General features: G+C 42.6%; 1 protein-coding gene across 2 annotated transcripts in view; it reads left to right on the forward strand.

Annotated features, from left to right (window-relative positions):
- RELB (RELB proto-oncogene, NF-kB subunit) overlaps nt 1-16,614 on the forward strand; it is a 319,238-nt gene extending 302,624 nt beyond the window's left edge. For both annotated transcript variants that reach the window (XM_069207723.1, XM_069207724.1), the window contains exon 10: nt 12,990-16,614. In XM_069207723.1, the coding sequence (XP_069063824.1) occupies nt 12,990-13,411 (422 nt within the window). In that variant the 3' untranslated portion in view covers nt 13,412-16,614. The remainder of the gene's footprint in view (nt 1-12,989) is intronic.
- Nucleotides 16,615-19,993: the final 3,379 nt, after the last annotated feature.

The raw sequence follows: 19,993 nt of genomic DNA on the forward strand, positions 1-19,993 counted from the left end.
GTTCCAAGCTACACTGTTTCTGTATGTTGGTGATCCTGTGCTGGTGCTGGTGCTGCTGTACCTCACAGAGGAGATTGCATGGTAGTTGTGCTGCCCCTGTGAATCTTGTACTATTGATGCACTGAACATTTTCTATCCGTGTTTATAATGCATGCACTTGTTGCTGCCCCTGAACTTCCTGTTCTGAGGCTGGTTGTGAAGTTTGCACTCTTGCTGCTATACCATATCTGTCATTTGTGTAAGTGAAGAATGCTTTGTTGACACCTATGCTGTAACTGTTTTGTTTGTATGAAGTGCGCTTATATCACTGCTTCTTGTGCCCTTCCTATTCTGTGTCAAGGAAGTCTTAATTGTTATTGTCTGTACCATCTGTTATCTGTGTGTGTGGAGTTTACACGGCTGGAACACTTGCTACATCTGTTCTCTGTGTGTTGGGGTCACAATAGTTTTCAAAAATTGCTTGGGGTGGGGAATTTGTGTTTTGTGAAGCATAGAGTGTCACCTCGCAGTAGCTTTGAAACATTATTCACAATCTGAGAGATTTCCCACAAACTAAAATAGAGGTCTTCGAAATTAAGGAGAGGGCTTACATTGCATAAAACAATGTGCTGCATAAGACGCTTCGCACAGTCACCTTGTCTTCGGATGAAGAAGCTGATGTTCTCTAGGTTCTTTGCTAGCCACTCTATCATACCCTGGTAGGTTATCCCCTGTCAGGTGAGACTTACGGCTGCTCTTAAAAGCAGAATGACCCTTTTGTCAACTTGCTTGGGGGGGAGGGGGGCAGGTCTGAGCGATGGGGTGTCTATCATTGCTTTCACATTGGTATGTCATCCATGATCAAGAGGGTGTCATACCTTGCTGCAAGTTTGCGTCCAGACCGACATTGGCAAGTGCAGGTTTTTTTTGGCTCAGTAGTTTTTATTGGTTCTGCAATTATAACAAAAAGAAAGTAGAATGTTTGGATTGATAAAAAAGATAGAATACATTCCCACCTGCCGGCCCTCCATCCCACAGTGCTTTACAGTCATCACTCACTTATGGTAGTAATGTCTATCCACTAAGTGATCTAGTCCCTGTTTGTGTTGCAGCAGTATCAAAGTGGGAGAGGGGATGTATCCCAGCACGCCTTTAATATGACTAAAGACCTCTTTCCAAAAAAGGATATACCACGGCATTCCCACCAAATGTGGATGAAGGTGCCAACCTGTTTTGTGCATCACCAGCACTTGTACAATACTGTGGAGAAAACCTGATGCTGCCTTTCTAATGTCATATCCCATTGATACAACACTTTATTAATTGATTCCCTCTATGAAATACTGCTATAACACTTAGGTAAGCTCTGCCATATTTCCTCCCATTCTCCCTTCTGGATCTCCGTTTCAGTGTTGCGCCCTATCTCCCTGGTATTCCCAGAAGGACCCCTTTGCCTCCTTTGGCAAGTTCAGATATCCCCTAACAAACTTTTCAAGTGGCATCACAGATGTTGTGGTAGCTTTTTTGTGTGCCCATAGGATCCTGATCCTTAGTTGCAGATACTGTAGTCAGTTTCTTAAACCTGAAAGTTTGCTTTATTTTCTTGAAATGTTTGGATTTGTCCCGGAAAGAAAACTTCTGAGATTGTTCTGCATTTGCCACCTCTCTGTTGTTTAAGCTACTAGCCCTTGAGACTAGGTGTAAAGTTTGAGTTAACATGCACCACCCATCAGTAGATCCCACAATTTCATGACCTGACCAGAGTAACTAAACAAGCTATGGGGATGGAGGAAGGTCCCCTGCAAGGCTCTGTAGTGCACAAACCTCTGCCTCCAAGTCTCCATTACACGCTTTAGTGTCTTACCCCCCGCCTCCAACCCCCCAGCTCAATGCGCATGATTATCATGCATATGCGCTGAGACTTCCAAGAAGCAGGTTGAGGCCCAGATTAAGACTCTGTGGTCGTGAAGGCCCACAATGTGTGCGTCATCTCACTGGTCTGCAAAGGACTTAAAGAAAAGTCAAGTAATTGTAGTTCCAGGACAGGCCTTTTTTCCTATCACCTATTTGGGTGAGCAACCAACTGGACTCTCTTATTTTTCTAATTATTCTGCCAAATCCTTACAATCAGGTCCTTAGCTCATCCTTGTAGACTTGGCTGTTTTGTGTATGTGTGTGTATGTGTACCACTAGTGTAAAGTGGATACATACAGAACGCAAATGATACATGTGGCTGTCGCCACAGTGGGTTACATTTTGAATCAGGCATATTTATATGTATTAAATTGGAGGCATGGCTGGGGAGCCCCAATACAAGATGTATATCACCGTGCCCCCCACCCCCAGGCATTCTAAGGATCTTTTTCAGTGTGTCAGATAGAGAAGTGCTGTTGGTGTTAGGGGAAGAAAAAGAGGGCCCCTTAAATGTAGGAAGTTTGTTCTTGCTCCACTGTTCTGTTGGGGAGGTTGCCTCCCACAGGTTAACGGGTGCTTAAGTGGGGCAGCCTCACTTGCTTATGTGCTCTTGTTTTGAGTTTCTTCTTATACCAGACTCCCAGCTCACCCCAGCTTCCTACTCGGTTGCAAGTAAGGCTATAATTGGACCAGTCTGTGTTGAAATTGCAAAATTGCAGAACTGGCCAGAACCCATCATACACCTGAACTGTTGGAATACACATGGACTGCCAGTTAAAAGATGGGAAAGAAACTTCCAGTCAGTGTACCAAGATATCATGAGTAGAAGTTTGGTGTCCATCACAGTGGCGATCGGTAGAGTCCTTCAAGTTCCCGGTTTGGTGTATGTACCACCAGCTCTTCTTGCCAGATTTCATACGAGTAACCTAGGGAAAATTTTAAAAGCCTGCCAGAAAAGTGAACAAATATCCTACACGCGGGATGGAGCTGACTGACTGCTCAGGCATTGCATTGCAGGCGCCCTTGCATGGAGAAGATACTGCTTAGAAGAAGCGGAAGTCTGCATGAAGCTCAGGCGAAGTGAAGCAACCACTGCAACATGGGGTGGAACACATGCTGGGATATGGGGAGTGAGATCTGGAGATCCAGGCGAGTCTTCCCTGTAGAGGTGGCATTGACGTGACTGAGGGTGCCTAGGAATTAGACAAGACCTGATTTGAAATGTGAGATCTAGTACCAAGACTGTGGATGCTAGTTGTAGTCTGAGCTACAAGAAACTTCAAGTACCAAGAGAAGACCAATAACTTCAGAGGAGTGTGATTGCGGTGACCCAGAATAGGCATTTCCTTGTTCCTGGCAGGTGGCGAGAAGTCTGGATTGCGGTTGCAGGATTGGGTTTTGGCCTGAGGAAAACACAAGCTGCTATAGATATCTGTGACCATGAGCTCCACGACCCCAGCCCACCTGTTGATCAGTGGTGCAGGCACTGCTATGATTTGCCTGAGATTGCAAGCTCCATCTCGTAAGCTTCAAGATGGACCTCAATTGGCTGCACAGAGTGTGGACACACACCACTGGAGCACTTCTGCCTCCTCTGGCAGCGCTGCCTATGGAAGGACATTCACAAACTCTGCAACCAAGACAACAAAGGTACTGTGACATTAATCCTCAAAGGAAGGGAAGGGTGCATACCAAGATGAGGGCTGAATAATTAATTTGCTGTGGTTAAGTGTGTTGAGAATAGCAAAAGCTACCCCCAACAATGCACTTTGATATTCCCTTCTCAGCTCCAAGAGCCAATGCACCCAACTAGTTAGGACTGTCCCCCCAGTATACCATGGGTACTGTTCCAAAGTGTGCCCCATTAGAACAGCTCTGTGTTAAATTGTCTACAGTGACATTCATTGAGTGAGCAGCAAATAACCTTTCTTTTTCTTTTATGAACAAAATGCTAGCTGGAAAGTGATGTATTGCTTGCCACCTGGTGTCTATTGAGTGCTCCGTCTCTAATCCAATATTGCATTGCTGAATAAGCCTAGGACTGCTCTCGAAGTCGCTACTTTAACAGTCCGGTGCTAAAGAGGTGTATCTAGTGATCAGGTTTGCAGCTCTCCCATGTCCCTCTGGGTAATTATTGTATTCTAATTATACAACAAAAAAGAGGCAATGTTTTTCCAATCAATTACAAAAAAGTTCTTTAGTTCAGAGTACAAATAATAAAGCTCCAAAAAGTTGTCTGTTCATGATAAAACAGCCATTGGCAGCTCAAAACAAGGACTCATGGGGTAGACGCTACACACAGCATCTCCACATACTGACAAAATCTTTCAATGAGAATATGCACAATCACTCATTTTGAAATCAGAAGCTTAGATGACAACAGGCTTGTTATGTTATAATATGTGTAAACTGCAAGCCCTGCCAAATTTCTTGTATGAGCTAAACATATTGGCTGGTTTGGATGTTCTATCATGAAGAGACAACTAATAAAGAACGACTTAAAAAAAAGAAAACCCGTTGGGAATTTCTGGGACGTTATTATTTGGACTTTGAACTAAAGAATCTTTTTGTAGTTGATGGAAAAAAATACTGCCTCTCTTGTTCCTTCTATAATTCTAAAAACTGAAGTGTTGATCAGCTATCCCAGAAAGGTGGACAACAATCTGATAGAAATAGTAAGGGAAATCTATTGGTGTTGTGGTGCATTGGTGTATAGCTGTCCTAGACATATGGCTATTTCCTAATTAATCTGTGTCTTCGTTCCTCCCCAAAGTCCATAAGGGCACACTGTAGGGACTTAAATTCTGCTGTGGGTGTGGAAGTGAGAAGATCTTGGAAGAGATTCAGCAATCTGGTTATAATGTTTATTTTATAAGTGTTAAATCTTCCCAGCCACAAGAGGTATCATGATTGCCACTTCTTCAAATTCACCAGTATTTGCCTAGGCATGGGCATCCAATTTCCACAACATCAGCTATCACATTTACTAGTGAGCTGGACACCCAGATATTTTATTGCTTTTGTTGCCTAGCTGAATAGGAATATTTGTTGTAATCCACTTTCAATATTCACATTGAGAGATCTAGAGGATCACTGGATTTTTGTTTGTAATTAAGGCCTGATACAAGATTACGGGGGTTATTACAACTTTGGAGGAGGTGTTAATCCGTCCCAAAAGTGACGGTATAGTGACGGATATACCACCAGCCGTATTACGAGTCCATTATATCCTATGGAACTCGTAATACGGCTGGTGGTATATCCGTCACATTTGGGACAGATTAATACCTCCTCCAAAGTTGTAATAACCCCCTACATTCCCCGAATACCCTTATTACATTCAGCGTGGACCACCCTGGGCCTTGTCAATTCAAGAAAGATGTCCTCATCCAAGAAGCACATCTTATGTTTGTCTACACCAATGGGTGCCTCCATCCCCCCATCTGCACCTGAAGTTTGATTGCTAATGGTTAAACCACTAGTGTGAATAGCAGAGGAGATGGCAGGCACCCCTCACTTGTGCCCACCTGCAGAGTGAAGCCACTTGACTGTACAACATTTACTCAAATTTTTAACTTTGAAGTGTTGTAACCAGGAATTATTCATCCCATCCAATAGCCTCCAACACCACTTTCAGGAGCAACTAGCTAACTGGCCAAATGCGTTTTCTGCATCTAGACGAAGTACAAAGGCTAGGATTATTTTCTGTCGGCTTTCTCTATCCTTTGTGCCACTCTCCTAATGTCATGTCCTTGTCTACGTCTTTAAATCGGACCTGGTCTGAGTTAACCAGATATAACATTGATTTGACTGATGTATTCCCCAGGATTTTAGTGAACACTTTGGCATAATTGTTCAGCAAGGCTATTGGCCTTTATAATGAACTCTCACCTGGGACCTTTCCTGGTTTAGGGATGTATGATGTTTACCTCACACATTGATGGGGCTAGACCGGTCTGCAAAGAAAATGTGTTAAACAGGATCATCAGCAATTTTTAGATGTGTACCAGAAAGGTTTTATAAAACAAAACCTGGAGCCCGTCTGGCCCTAGCGTTTTGTTTAGGTGCAACTCCTTCAGGGCTGCACCTACCTCTCTTTTTCAGAATGTTTTCCATCTCCTCGATCCAGTTGGAGAGAATTCAGGGGATTTCTCAGGGGTACAAAAATCCTCAACTTGTATTCCCTCATCCTCTCCTCCAGTCAATAACCATTAATAGTATTTCCTAAAGGCGACTCATTTATACCTCTTGCTTATTGGTTCAAGTTCCATCATACCGCCTGACTTTGCATAAATATGCTTTGGCCTTGCACAGGATTACTAAAGGAAGGTAGCTTACATGAAAGAAAGGATGTTGTTAAAATTCACAATTTTAAGGGGTGCCTTGCCCTTCTGAACCATCAGCACCAAAACAAATGTAGGAAATAATCGAATATGGTGGAATAAAACTTACAGGTTCAAGACTCCCAAATCAGGATTATCCCACAGGCTACACAGATCCAGATGTTTTGTCTTTAGACCACAGATACAAATGCTCTACCTTTAGACAGAAGAAATATTCCTTAGCAGACATAGCTCCCACATAGTCAAGCACCACACAACAGAGCTATTCCTTGGATGACAGAAAAAATATACAGCCTCACGCCTCACAAAGCATAGCCATTCTTCTGGTTTGACAGAGCTTACATGCTTTAGGTTTAGACAGAAGAATGATCCCTCAGGTTCACAGATCGTATAGGCATTGGTATTTATATAGCAGAACTGTTGCCCATTTTTGATAAACATTATAGATCTTTCAGTGTGATGTTCATCAACAGGGCCATTCATCAACTTACACAAAAGAGCCATTCATCAGCTTACACAAAACCTAAAGCTACAGGCTTTAGATTGGGGAACTAGCCCTCATATAAACAATTTGCAAGCTCAGGCCTCAGAAACCAGAGGTATCTTGGAGACTCGGTCATGAGACAATAAAGCTAACTCACTCATTACCCATATTTAATAATCAAAGGGCTCAGGCAACAGAGCTATACCTCAGATTACACTGTTTCTTTTATGAGATTGAATAGATATAACATAGATCAGTCAAGTGAGTTACTGAGTATCACTCTCAATGTCAATCTGGCACTTTGTCACTTGAAGCACATTCCTTCCTATTCTCTGGTAGATGGGCCTCCAAATACTCAGTGCATCACATGAAATTAAAAAGCACCTGACAAAAAAATCATAAATGTTGCATCACTGCTCCCAAATCCAAATTTCCTCAAGATCTACTTGCGTTGTCCTCTAATCCATCTACATGTGCCCTTACTTCCATTCTAATATCACTCCTGTCAGATCTGTGTCTATTAAACAAATCAGTATCCTTCAGTCAAAATGTTGTCAGTCATTGACAATCTACCTCATGCTTCATACTCAGAAGCAATACCTCATCCTCCGATGGAATATCTCCTCTTAAAACTATCAGTGCCAGGACCTCCTGTGTCCCTAACAGCACTGAGGAGCATACCTTGACCATTAAACATCTGACACCTACCAACTACTAACAGCACATCTCAGTTGCAAAAATGATCAAATCCAATTTCCCTTTCCTAGGGAATGTTTCATAACCTGCTGAAATATAGCCAGATTACATCCATTCTGAGAATATCTCAGATCCCCCTTGCTCTCCCGTTATATACATGTCCCTAACCACAATTGTTTGTCAAAGCTGTTGAGAGATGTACATCTTTTCAACTTTTAGCTTTCATTATCAAAGGGCAGTTCCTTAAAGTTCTTCAATCCAGATTCCAACTGTATCACCGATGTAGCCATTCAAGACAGTGTACATCAAGTATTGTATTGTGGGAGGGGGAGGAACTGTCTACTGACAGTTTCAATACTATTGATCATACCCACTTAATCTCGAATTTGGAGCATCAAATGAGTCTGCTGTCAATTCATGATTTGGTGCTCCTCTTTTTTAACCAACCATTCTGAGTTGATGCACCAATATGCACTTTTAAAACAGTAGTGAAGGGGAGTGCACTGCCTGTCTATGTGCACGCACCAGACCTCCCAATACATTCAGGTAGATGCAGTTCTTAGTAGGGCTAATCATGTGTTTGCCACCCAGTCTTGTCACAGCAGTTTTTGGATATCCTTGGACATATGTTTCATGCCAAGTACATGCATCAATAAGGGGCAACCTGTTAGTTAAGGGGAGCTTGGGAAGATGCTTTCAATATATTGGGTTCTGACACACTCCAAATTTATAGATGCAGTCCCAGAGTTTGTGAACCCACCATTCTTAAAGAAATGTAAACAGTGGTAAAGGGTAGCACACTGCCTTCCGGCACCAGTCTCCTGAGTGCAGTCCTGTAGGTGCTGTACTCAGTAGTGTTCATACTCACAATCAAGTGTTTGTCACCCAGTGTAGGCACCTGTTCAAGAATATTCTCCCAGGATGATAAAACTGTGTTACAGGTAAGTAAATGATCATGATTCACAATCAATGTGCCAATTCTTCTCAGTGGATTCATTCACTTTAAGAGATATCTCCAACTTTGCAGGGTTCAGCTCCAACTAAATATACATTTTTAGCATGCGTGGCTGCAGATACGCAGGCTCTGCATATTCCTGCCATGCATTGTTGGGCTCAGATGCTTGCAACGTGTTTTTCTGTGAAGAAGTTCTTTAAGTCACAAGATGTGCTGTGACTCTTCCCTTGACTCACAACGTATGTGAACACTGACTCCATCTTAGATTGTTTTTTTCACGCCATCAGGTTTGGACATACACCAAGAAGATTCTAACTTTGTTGTGTTCCTTACAAATGTTTCTGGCCCATGCTGTTCAATTTTGACACAAACATATTCAGAAGAACAGTCAACATCTAGGCCACACTTCATCTCGCTGCTTCACCAGACTCCTTAAGGAGATTGCCAACCACCTATCTAAACCCTGGGTAGTGCAACTCAAAGTATCTACAGTCAAATCACCACGCCTGTAATCTGTTCCCCTCACCTGACCAAAATCCTACCTCTCCTTCCTTTCAAAGACAACCTTATGGCCAGAGAGAGACAACCTTATGTAGAGAGAGGCACTGGACGCATCACAAAATGACACAACAGACATCCTCTGAAACTCCAGATATTTCTGGAGAATATTCCTTCAGGGCCAAAGACACCTACTTCCGTATAATCATCCACCCTGTTGATCAGTGTACCTTCACTTTGTGGTAAGTGGACATCACTGCCAATTCAATGGGATTACTTCCTTTTGGGATTGCCATGGCTGCTACTGGTAATGGCCGCCCATCTGTGAAAAAGCTGGTTAAGAGCAGTGGTAGGCAGCAATGCCTAGCCCACGCTCAAGCAGCAATCTCCCTTCTCCAGAGTTTGGGATTTACTAAAGATGCCACCAATTGATATCTCCAAATGCAGCAGGTCCAGCCCTACCCGGGAGCTCTGTTGAACACAAATACAGGGGAAACCTACCCCAAACAACAGAAATAGCTAGTATTCTAGCAGCTGCTGCTTCTTTTTCAGCCTAGTTATCAGCTCATGGTCAGAACTGTGATGCGCCTCCAGGGGATGATTGCCTCCTGCATCTCTGTTGTACCCCACACAAGGCTCCCCTTGCATCCACTACAATACTGTCTTGCAAAGCAAGTGTCACTGGGAGGTCTAGAGTGGGTAAAGGCTAGCACTTACTGCTGTCTAAATTGAGGAGACAGCAACAACTTGTTGCTGTGCAGACCTTTCTTAGACCCCATTCTGCATTTGGCCATTATCATGGATGCCTCCTTCACTGGCTATGGCCGTGAAGGGAGTGTGGCCCTCTCAACAAGAGGTCCACCCACATCAATTACCTATAAATACTGATGTTATGCCTATACCTTAAAGCCTTCTCTGAGGCCCTTTGAAGGAAGGTAGTCTTCATTAAGACTCAACATGATTTCTGTGTATGACCTACAGAAACAGGGTACCATTGACTCTACCCAGCTTTTGTGATAGTGCAAGGGAGTTGGCACTGGGCAGTCTGCCACAACATGCAACTCCTAGAGGAACATTGACTTTACAGACTCGTTCAGCAGGATGCATCAACAAGTCCACAGTTGGGAACTCCACCTACAGGTCCTTCACAGGTACTTCCAGACTTGCAGCATCCGGCAAACAGACTTGTTTATCTCCTCTGAAAGTGCAAAAGGCCCAAATATGTACTTCAGTTACCCACAGCCCATGGGCAGTGCACTATGCCTGAACTGGTTAGGGATCCTTGCCTAAGCTTTTCCTTCTCCTTTTACCATACATGGTGAGTAAAATGAGACAAGCATCCCTGATGCTCATCTTAGTGGTTCCCATTAGAGCCAGGCAGCCCTGATCCTCCATTCTCCTGCAAATATCCATCTGGCCCCACTCAGGCTGGGCCTTCTCAAACAGGGACCAGGCCAGATGAGACAGCCAGACTCCAAACAGCTCAACCTAGCCATCTGGCACCCGAGGTCCTAGAGTTTGGCTATCTAATTGTCCTCCAGGAATAGGTGCCCATCCTGCGGGAAGGATCTAGGTCCATCACACAAGCTTATTACACAGGAAGGAGGTAAAGACTTGTCCACTACTGCCTTTCTAAAAACCTGTACCCGATAAAGTCTAACATCCTTGACAATGTCTGCTTTTACATTTTCAGGCGCCAGGCCTCATCTACACATCAGTATGTCTACACCTAGATAGCCGTGGCTGTTTACAGGCAAAACAGGGAATTCTCATCCCTCTTTTAGCAACCCTGTAGTCTTTGCTTTCACTGAGGGTCTTACCTACTCAAATAACTCTCTCTCCCTGTGGAACCTTAATGTAGTCACAACGAGGTTCGTGGAGCCACCATTTGAGCATTTACACCTATGCCCCCTAGGGTTCCTTTAATGAAAGGCCGCCTTAGTGGCCATAACTCTCCTCAGACATGTTAGCAAACTGCAACCACTCACCTTACAAGAGCCCTTTCATTCAGGCTTACAAATATAGAGTTGTTACACAGATACCTCTAAGTTTCTCCCAAGTTAGCATTGCCCTTTATCATCAGTTACACTATAGCGTTCATAGCCTTCTTTCTGCAGACAAATTGGTAATAGAAAGAGCTCTACACAAGTTAGGTGGTAAAAGAGCTCGTATGTATTACATTAAGAGGACCAAGTCCTTTTGCAAATCTGACCTCTTTTTAGCAGTTGTGAAACCTAACAAGGGGCCTCTCATCACCAAGGCAGGCATTGCTAGATTGATAGTCATATGCATCCAAACCTGCTACCACAAAGCCATCTGGTGAACACCAAACACTTCTACTAACCACTACTGCTGGTTACTGACATCTGCAAAGCAGCCATCTGGTGAACACCAAACACCTTTAGTAACCACTACTGCAGGGACATCTTAGACTTACAGCAGGTTATTGTTGGCCTCACAGTTTTAAGGACTTTGCTCCAGACATCTGCATCATTTACTCGCTAGCCCTCACTTAGAATTGGCATAACTTATAAATTGATGCATAGCATGTCTATCTACAGCCACACATGCTATGAGTGGAAAATTGTACCTAGCCTCACAGTACTGTAGATTCACATGCTGTCACCCTCTTCCTCAGAAATGTGTGATGAATGCATATTCCTTCCTTTATTACCCATTTCTCACAGCACAATACGCATGGTGCACCAAACTATGCCCCGTTTGACGCACAATACACACTCTCACCTGTTGTGGGAAAACAATCTAAGATGGAGTTGGTGCTCATGTGCATTGTGAACCAGGTGAACCGGTAACACATCCCATGACTCACAGGACCTCTTAAAAGAAAAACAACTTACAAACATCGAGGCCCAACACTAGGTGGCATGATTTTGCAGAGCACCTACAGCACTAAACCCTGCAAACAGATGCTTACAGTATAAGTAACATTTTCCTTCGCCAGGTTTAATTAAACATTTCAGAATTTAGACATAGGGTTCCATAGGACACAAGTGCAGGTGGGCATTCCAAGCATGGCTCCTTGTTCTTTCACCATGTATGTTTTTAAACTTGTGTCATTTTACGTCCATTCACTTGACTTGAGAAGTGTTAACGATTTCAACCCTGATTACGAGTGAGATGGATAGGACTAACGTATTTACTGCACTTTATAAATACCAACACGTCAAGGGAAGGCTTTGTATTCTGTTTTCACTTGCTGAATGGTGCATAACATTTGTAGTTTAATGCTTATAAAATTGAATTTCACGTGTATTGGCATGTACCTGGCATTGTCCCGTGGTAAATTTATGCAGGCTGACCTTCAGATGTTGCTTGGGAAAAATTGCAGGTGGGGTACAGTAAAGACAGCCATCAGTGCTCTGAATTCCAATATGAGCGGTAACATAAGCCCACTCATGATCAGGTCATTAGTAATTCATGTCAGTGTTTCTATGAAGGCTGCAGGTACAGGGCCTCATTTACAAACATTGGGCGTAGGCAGCACCTCAAGCCTTTTAGCTGCACTGCCCTACGCCAAATCGAAAGCGCAAGAATGCACCATAGTTACGTGGTATGGTGCATTCCTGTCCTTTCAGCCAGCGCAGAAATTGCTGCCAAACACCAATGCAGGCAGCCTTTTCACCATAGTGCACGGGTGCCTGCATTGTTGGTACGATTGTTTTTATGAAGGAAGGGATACCTTCCGGCACAAAAATAATCAATGATGGCGTTTTCCTCTTTCTATGTGTGCTGCAGAATGCAGCACATCTAAAAAGAGTTAAAAATGAGGAGACATTGTTAGTTCTCCTCGTTACGCCTCCCTGGTTGAGACTGCATTGCAGCGCTTTGAGCTACCTTGCCTTACTCCATAACTATGAGGCCATGTAAAATCATGCAGGGTGGCTTTGCCTCGCCTCATAGATATGATAGAGGGGCCTGCGCCACCAGAGCGTCATAAAAAGTGACGTTCCGGCGGCACAGGCCTCTTGTAAATGAGGACCACAGTTCTTAATATTCATGGTTCTTTGCACATTGCAATTACTCCAGGCATGGTTTAATATTACATGACAACTGTCCATACATTCCCTCATATTTTTACTCTTTCCTTTCTTGTATTCAGTGTGTTTGCCATCTTTTGGGCTTCCAGTTGAATCCGGAGAGTATGAAGACGCCTTCAGTTATGTTGAGAACAATTTGAACCAAGGGCCAGTGGAAAGTACTGTGGAGGATTTCTTCAATTTCCCAGAATTGGACCCCATGAACCTTTATCACTCTGAATACAACGGATTGAGCTCTGACTTCGATTTGTCAATGAGGAACTTACCTGGACCTTTTCAAAACTTCATACAGGACTGTGATCCATCCCCGTTTCTTCTTTCTGCAGTGGAACCATCCTCCGAGAACACTGCATTGAACAGTGATGCAGATCATCCCAACACTGCAAGCCTCATAGCCAACAGCATGTTTCCAAGTCAGTACAAGATGGAGGGCTTTGAGTTCCAGGCATGCCTGGATCACCAAGAACGCAAGGAACTAACGTAGCAATTACAACCCTGCTTGTGACACTGTGGCTCCAGGGCTGCTTACCTATGACCTCACTGCCTCTATGGCTACTACCAAAACGCTAACTGGAGACAGAAGCTTTCCCTTCAGTACAAAGACCCGGGAAACACAAGCCCCCTGGGGCACTGTGAAGGGAGGTTTTACTTTGCTGGGCAGTGCATGTTTTGGAAATTGGTCACTGGATTATGTTAGTGGCCCATTCTGATCCGTGTTCAGGATCACTGCCAGCTACTAGGCTGTATACAATTGCTATTCCCTTGCTGTGTGTTCACTATGTGTATATGCTATTAATCATCTTGTGATCTTAAAATCTGTTTCCTTATGTCTCAGATCACACTTTTACATGAAGACAATGTAAACCTTTCTAGTAATGTAGCTATAGGCGTGCACAGATTTGAAAACTGTAAGAAGAAAATGGAGATGAAACTGCTCTCATCCCTAGGGGTATAACTGCCTAGACCAGTGGTTCTCAACCTGTGGTCCAGGGACCCCTGGGGGTCCATGAAGCCTCCTCAGGGGGTCCGCAACTGCTTAGAAAATTAAATAATATGAACAGATTAGGCCGCCAGCTTTTTGTAACTACTCAGTTGGAGGGGAGGGGAGGGGAGGGGAGGGGGAGGAGGTCCCTGGAATCCAATAATGATTCAGTGGGGGTCCCTGGTTCCAATAATAATAAAATGGAGGTCCACAGAAGTCAAAAGGTTAGAACCACTGGCCCTAGATAAAGGCCACGATTTTAAACACGTTCCAAGAATAATCTTCCCTATCACTCTGATATGTTGCCTCCTAAAAACGGAACAAAAGTGCCTATCATCTGTAGAGTTGGGGTCATCAGAGAAGAATAAAAAACGGTGTTAGGAGTAGGAAAGTCGGTTTTGTGCCTGTACTTCAGGTAAATGAAGGACATGCATTTCAGTGCATTTAAGGCCAAAACCTTTAAGTGTACTCCATTAAATATGTATGCTTTATATTTAAAGAAATGGACTTGGCCTTGATTAGCTGCTGTTCAGCAAACCTAAGTAGTTTGATTGGCCACAGTAGAAAGGGTCATCCTAGACAATCAGCAGGCTAAAGTTCGTATACGTAGCTAGTGAAGTGTGAACCATAGCTATATGATTTCTGGCGTGTTGCCTTTCTACTGGCTTATCAGAACCTTCTGGTTCGCAGAAGCTTTATCTTCGTTCTCTTATTTCGACTTGTATTTTAACTAATCCGACTTGCTGAGACTGCAGCTCATTGTGTTAGAGCCTGCACTGATTCTGTATGCTCACACATTTTATATTTGTTGGAGTAGAATAAGTGATTCTCCTCTGCCCCTCTCACATATATTCTCCTATTTTTAAGAACTATGTATTTTGTTCAGGCGAGACGTTCTAATTTTGTTATATAGCACTTTAAAATTGTTACTTTTAACCACAGTGGTTTTCCAAATATGTGTTTTCAAATCCAGGTTAAGAGGACTCAGTTGTTCACAGTCTAGCAAATGATAACCAGATTCCAGTAGGTCCCAGTCTAAGGAAGTACCGAGGCATTTGTTTTTGGGGCTGCCCTCCATGATATTTTCGCATACCCACACTACTAAGCATTACCACCTGTCAAGATGACAATGATTAAAAAATTCCACAATCTCCTCACCATATAAGCACATGTGCACACCTTCCACCAATAATTACACTAATCCCAAAACAATACTGAAGAATCGGTCACTAGATGATACAAGTGCCTTGCCGGAGGTTATTATTCTGCCTGTAATATTGTTTGTGCAATAGCTGATAGACCCAGCAGTCTGTGTTTACCGTTATTTGCATGTGAAGAAGATCGGTGTTTCATCTAGTCTCTCTTGGCATCACTTAAAATAGGATTGTCTGTGTTGTTTCTCACATTGGAGGCTCCAATGAAGAAGGTGCCAGGGGGGTATTCCTAAGTATTGGTTGAAAAGCATTTCTGTACATTAGATTATGAAGTCTAGCTTACCTTGTGCATTACCCTGGATAAAACACTATGCGTTCTCCTGGAGTGTCTCAAGCTGTTTTGTTGTGTGTAATTGTGTTGTGACTTCTGTGTTTCCTTGCTTGATCCTCTAAACCAGCATTGTCATTCCTTTACCTAGGTAAATCTTCTAAGATGAAATAAATAAGCATTCATTACGAGTTTGCCCATTGCTTGGCTCAAACATGAAGTAGAATTAAGACAGAATGTGTTTGCTTTTCGATGATCTCACTCTCACTTAGCTTATGAAGCACAATTTTGAGAAGTTGGACTCTACCAGATGTGGTGGCTATTCCATAATTCTAGCACTGCTTTGGTGAAGTGCTTTATAAAGAGGGGAGTGTTCCTATTTCACCTCCTTTAGGTCCTACTGGTCCTCAAAGCACATTCGACCAGAGCAAATTAGTGAGCCAAGTAAGCATGTGTAGACCTAGTAAGTTTGTGTACGCATTTTGGAAGTATCACAAGCAACGCTTTCTCAATAAGAATGTGAGTGGTTATTTTCCCCTGCATTACTTAATGTCTGCTTACTAGGAGACGACCTTTGGCATCTAAAATAATTTAGTATTCGCGCTTTCATTAATTTAATATAAGCCTTTATTGTTTTCAGCCAGACATTCTGGTATAGCTATTTCAGCCATTTGCTGGATCATATTAACTTCAATCACCTATGATGCAAGGAAGGGGCACCTTTCATTTGGCTTGTGACTCCTTATTTGTCTAGGGACGTGAAAATAATGTGTACTCTGAAATATTTGCTGCTTTTATTGTGGAATCTACATGGGTGAACAATTCAGTTTCAGAACCCGGAGTATGCACCACCAGGACAAGTGCATGTCTTGAAAATGTACAGAATTGAAATGACTTTTAAAAACGTAAGGGCTTATTTACAAGCCCCTTGCGCCGCCGGTGCATCACTTTCTATATGAGAAAAAGTGATGCACCCGCGGCGGAAGGGGCTTGTAAAGAAGCACCTTGCGTTCACCGGCAAATATTGTTTTTGAGCTATGCAAGTGTAAAATTGCACTATACCATTACATAAGGTCATGATGCCCAAGTGGGGAATGATTCTGGGGTGATCATGTATTCTCTACAATGTGACTTCGGTGGGGAATGATTCTGGGGTGATCATGTATTCTCTACAATGTGACTTCTTCTGCAGTCTAAGTTGGAAATAAAATAGCTCCCTTTAACTTCTCTGGTACTCCTAATCCTTCATCTTATCACCCTTTTTAGATTTATTTAGAGTGAAAATGGAAAGGCTATTGAAATTGCTTTAGAGGAGAGAGTTTTGTACTTCTTTTATGGAAGTGATATCTATAAGAATTACAGCTTGTGGAGCCGAAGCAGCCCAGATAAGAGAAGCAGCGTTTTACAAAATGGCATTCAAATTCTAGGTTTCACATAGACTGTCCGTTGACAGTTGTAAGTTCTACAGTGCCTAAGAATGAAGAAACATGCTATGGAAGCCTTGAGGAAAGCCAGATATTTAAGGAAACTACGAGGGTCTGCCAGCATGGAATGCGTGGTCTTGCTAACCATTAAAAGTTCCAGAACAGGCCCACAGAATCAGGACTGTAAAAAGAGACAAGCAACATTTTTATTGGATGGCAGTGGATAAAAAGGGGAAGGATCTTCGTACAAAGATTAATTTTCTAGAAAGGTATACAGGATGCCAGAGAGTGGTGGAAACCTCTGAAACAATATTAGAAGTTGTTGCGATTCCTGTTCCTGAAACTAGAAAGAGAGCAAAAAGCTGCTGCGATGATGGAGAGCTGCTTTTAGTGGAAACCAAAAGGAGAAACAAAGGAAAAGGAACCCCAGTGTGCGGAAGGAGCGAGTTTTTTTTATGAGAAATGCTTAAACAGTGATGGTAGACAGCCATTTTGAGTATAATGTGCCTTTTGAATGGACCACAGCAGAAGTGAGGCCCACGCTCCCAAGAGAACTTCTGCAGGAGGAAGTCTGGGAATAATTTTGCGAGATAAGCTGTTGAACAGGATAGATTAACTGCTTAAAGAAGACACCATCAGATGGGTGTGCTGTGAAAGAAGAACCACTGGAAGAAAGTGTGTCGTAGGAGACTGGTCTGAAGACCAAATAGATGTTGCATGAGGTGATAAAAAGGATGCTTTTATTGGTATCAAGCCGTCTGTGTTTGCTAATAGTAATAAAATGTCTACACCTTTAGGTTATTTAATGCAAATCCCCTTTCCTGGAATGAAAACATGGCTGTAAAATGAATGTGCGAATGTTGCGACACAATTTGTTGGTCGACACCAGAGTTAAAATAATCTAATTATATACTTTTTTTCTGGTATAATGCAGTAAAGCCACAAGTAAAAACACATTTGCCAGCCTTTTCAAACACCTGCAAACATATCGATATACAATGTAAAGCTGTTTATGTCAAGAGGCTTTTACCCGAGGTACCATTTTCAATGCTGGTACTGGTGGAATTTGAATTAAGAATATAGGTAGCAATAGCAGAAATAAGACAACTAGAACTACCGTTATGTAGGCTAATATTTATTTTGTTGTGTGTCAGAAATTCTGTGCAGAAATACACTGGATATGCCTGCTCGCTCTAAAAGGTAGATGCTGGTGTGTTCACCACACATTAGAAGCGGGTGCTGTCTTACAGCAAAGGATCAGCAGACTGTGAGGGTTACAGGAAGAGGACGAATCCAACCTCTCTCACCTCCATAATGACCTGAGATCCCAATAAGGAGGTTATGAGAATTAAAAAGGCAGAGACTTCATTGTGTATGAGGCACAAATACTAAGAAATGTGAAACACTAAAGAACACGCTTGCAAAACTACTAATACTTGCCTGTTAACAGCTATCAAGATTCCAGCACAGTACCACATTAAAATGGGATCATCACTCTCTGTTTAGAAAGCCAGTATAGGCCAAGGTCTCCAGTTTTTCCACTATTTATTAACTTTTACATGAGACCTTCTATTCTGATCATCACCCATTACTGACAGTTCCAAATGTACGTAGATCATATTCAAATCTACTCCACCTGGGCAAATCGTCAGAGGAGGAAAGCAAGTAAAACAATGACCCGAAACTCATCCACCCTTGCTTGAGTTGTCTTCATTAGAATGGAATAAAAAGAAAAAAGGGTGAGCTGGTTGGGGGGATCTTCAAATTCTGTTGTCACCCCTGTTTGCGGCCTCAAGCCTCGAGGTCACCAATAAGAACGTGATGGGTCCCACTAATGGTGTCTACTCCAACAAACAACTAAATGATGTAAATCATTCTTAAACTACCCTCAGTTACTGGTGGGTGCTCTGGGCACATTCCTGTCCATTGCTTTTCTCCCGTTGTGCCACTCTAGACAGAGATCAATCCTATTCAAATCAACTTTGGTCCTTTCCGAATAGAAACAGTGTAACCACAGTGTAGGATGATTATGTTTTTGCCTGATGGTGACTAATTTGGCACTACAGGTTAGAAAAAGGGTTGAATTTGAACACAAATGCTTGGATCTAGAATTGGAGAAGGAGCTATTTGGGTCACCAGATTGAGGAAAGATACAAACAGTTTTTAGTACAGAATAGCCAAGCTGTCCGTGGAAATGGGCTTTAATGGGCACAAATTTATCAATATATCAATATATATGTTATTAGCACCTGCATGGATCCAGAACTGATATTTCAGACAGATTCTAGTAAAGTATGGACAGTATATGCAGGGATTATCTAGGTGGTTTGGGCGGCCATTAAGAATGGAGGCAGTGATGTAATGAAATCCTTGAATGAGTGGAATGATCTGGAGAGCAGGGAATGAAAACTGTCTGCTGCCAGTTTTAGAGGAAAATAAAACGAGCAGAAATGATGGGAGGCCTGAGAGAGGCATCCAAAAGTTAGTTAAGACAGAAGGTCGCGATTGAATATAGGAATTGGCAAAAATCCGGGGAAGCAGTTGCCGAAAAAGATTATAATGTTTTGGAAAAGAATGGGTACAGAAGACGTAGTCCCCAATAAGTATTCAGCAACTAGTGTGCCTTTTGATATTGAGGTATTTCAATTCTTTAGCCTCTATGAACAAAGAAAGCCAGAGAATGATGTGATAAAGAGTAGTATGGCTCTGTGTGTTGTGCCTGCCTACACCATAAAGAAGGTGGAGAACGTCTTAAAGGCTTCAAGGCCTAGTAAATCTGATGTTGACTTAGTTACTATACACTTTAATAAAGCAAACCTTCACTTATGAGAGCTGTTCCTGACCATTGTATCAAATGCTGTGTTGAGATGTGAAACATTCCCCTCTGTCCTCCTACCCGTTCATGAGAATGACAATAATAGTACCATTATTAACAAAGAGGCAACATGTCTGTCCAGGCCTGTCATTGGGCAGTCTCTCTATTGGATGCGAATTCTAATGAGATTGCTAGCATATTATAATCCAGGATACAGCAGTGTGGGAGGAAGAGGAGATTATGATGGAGATTGTGCAGACGGGCTTCAGAGAAGGGCCTGACACTTAAGAAAAGTGTATGATGCTAACCTAGTACTTGCAAGATGTGTGATACTAAATAATTCTCCCTGTTCCTACCATTCGT

This window comes from Pleurodeles waltl, chromosome 9 (genome assembly GCF_031143425.1).
Source record: "Pleurodeles waltl isolate 20211129_DDA chromosome 9, aPleWal1.hap1.20221129, whole genome shotgun sequence".
Taxonomy (NCBI): Eukaryota; Metazoa; Chordata; class Amphibia; order Caudata; family Salamandridae; genus Pleurodeles; species Pleurodeles waltl.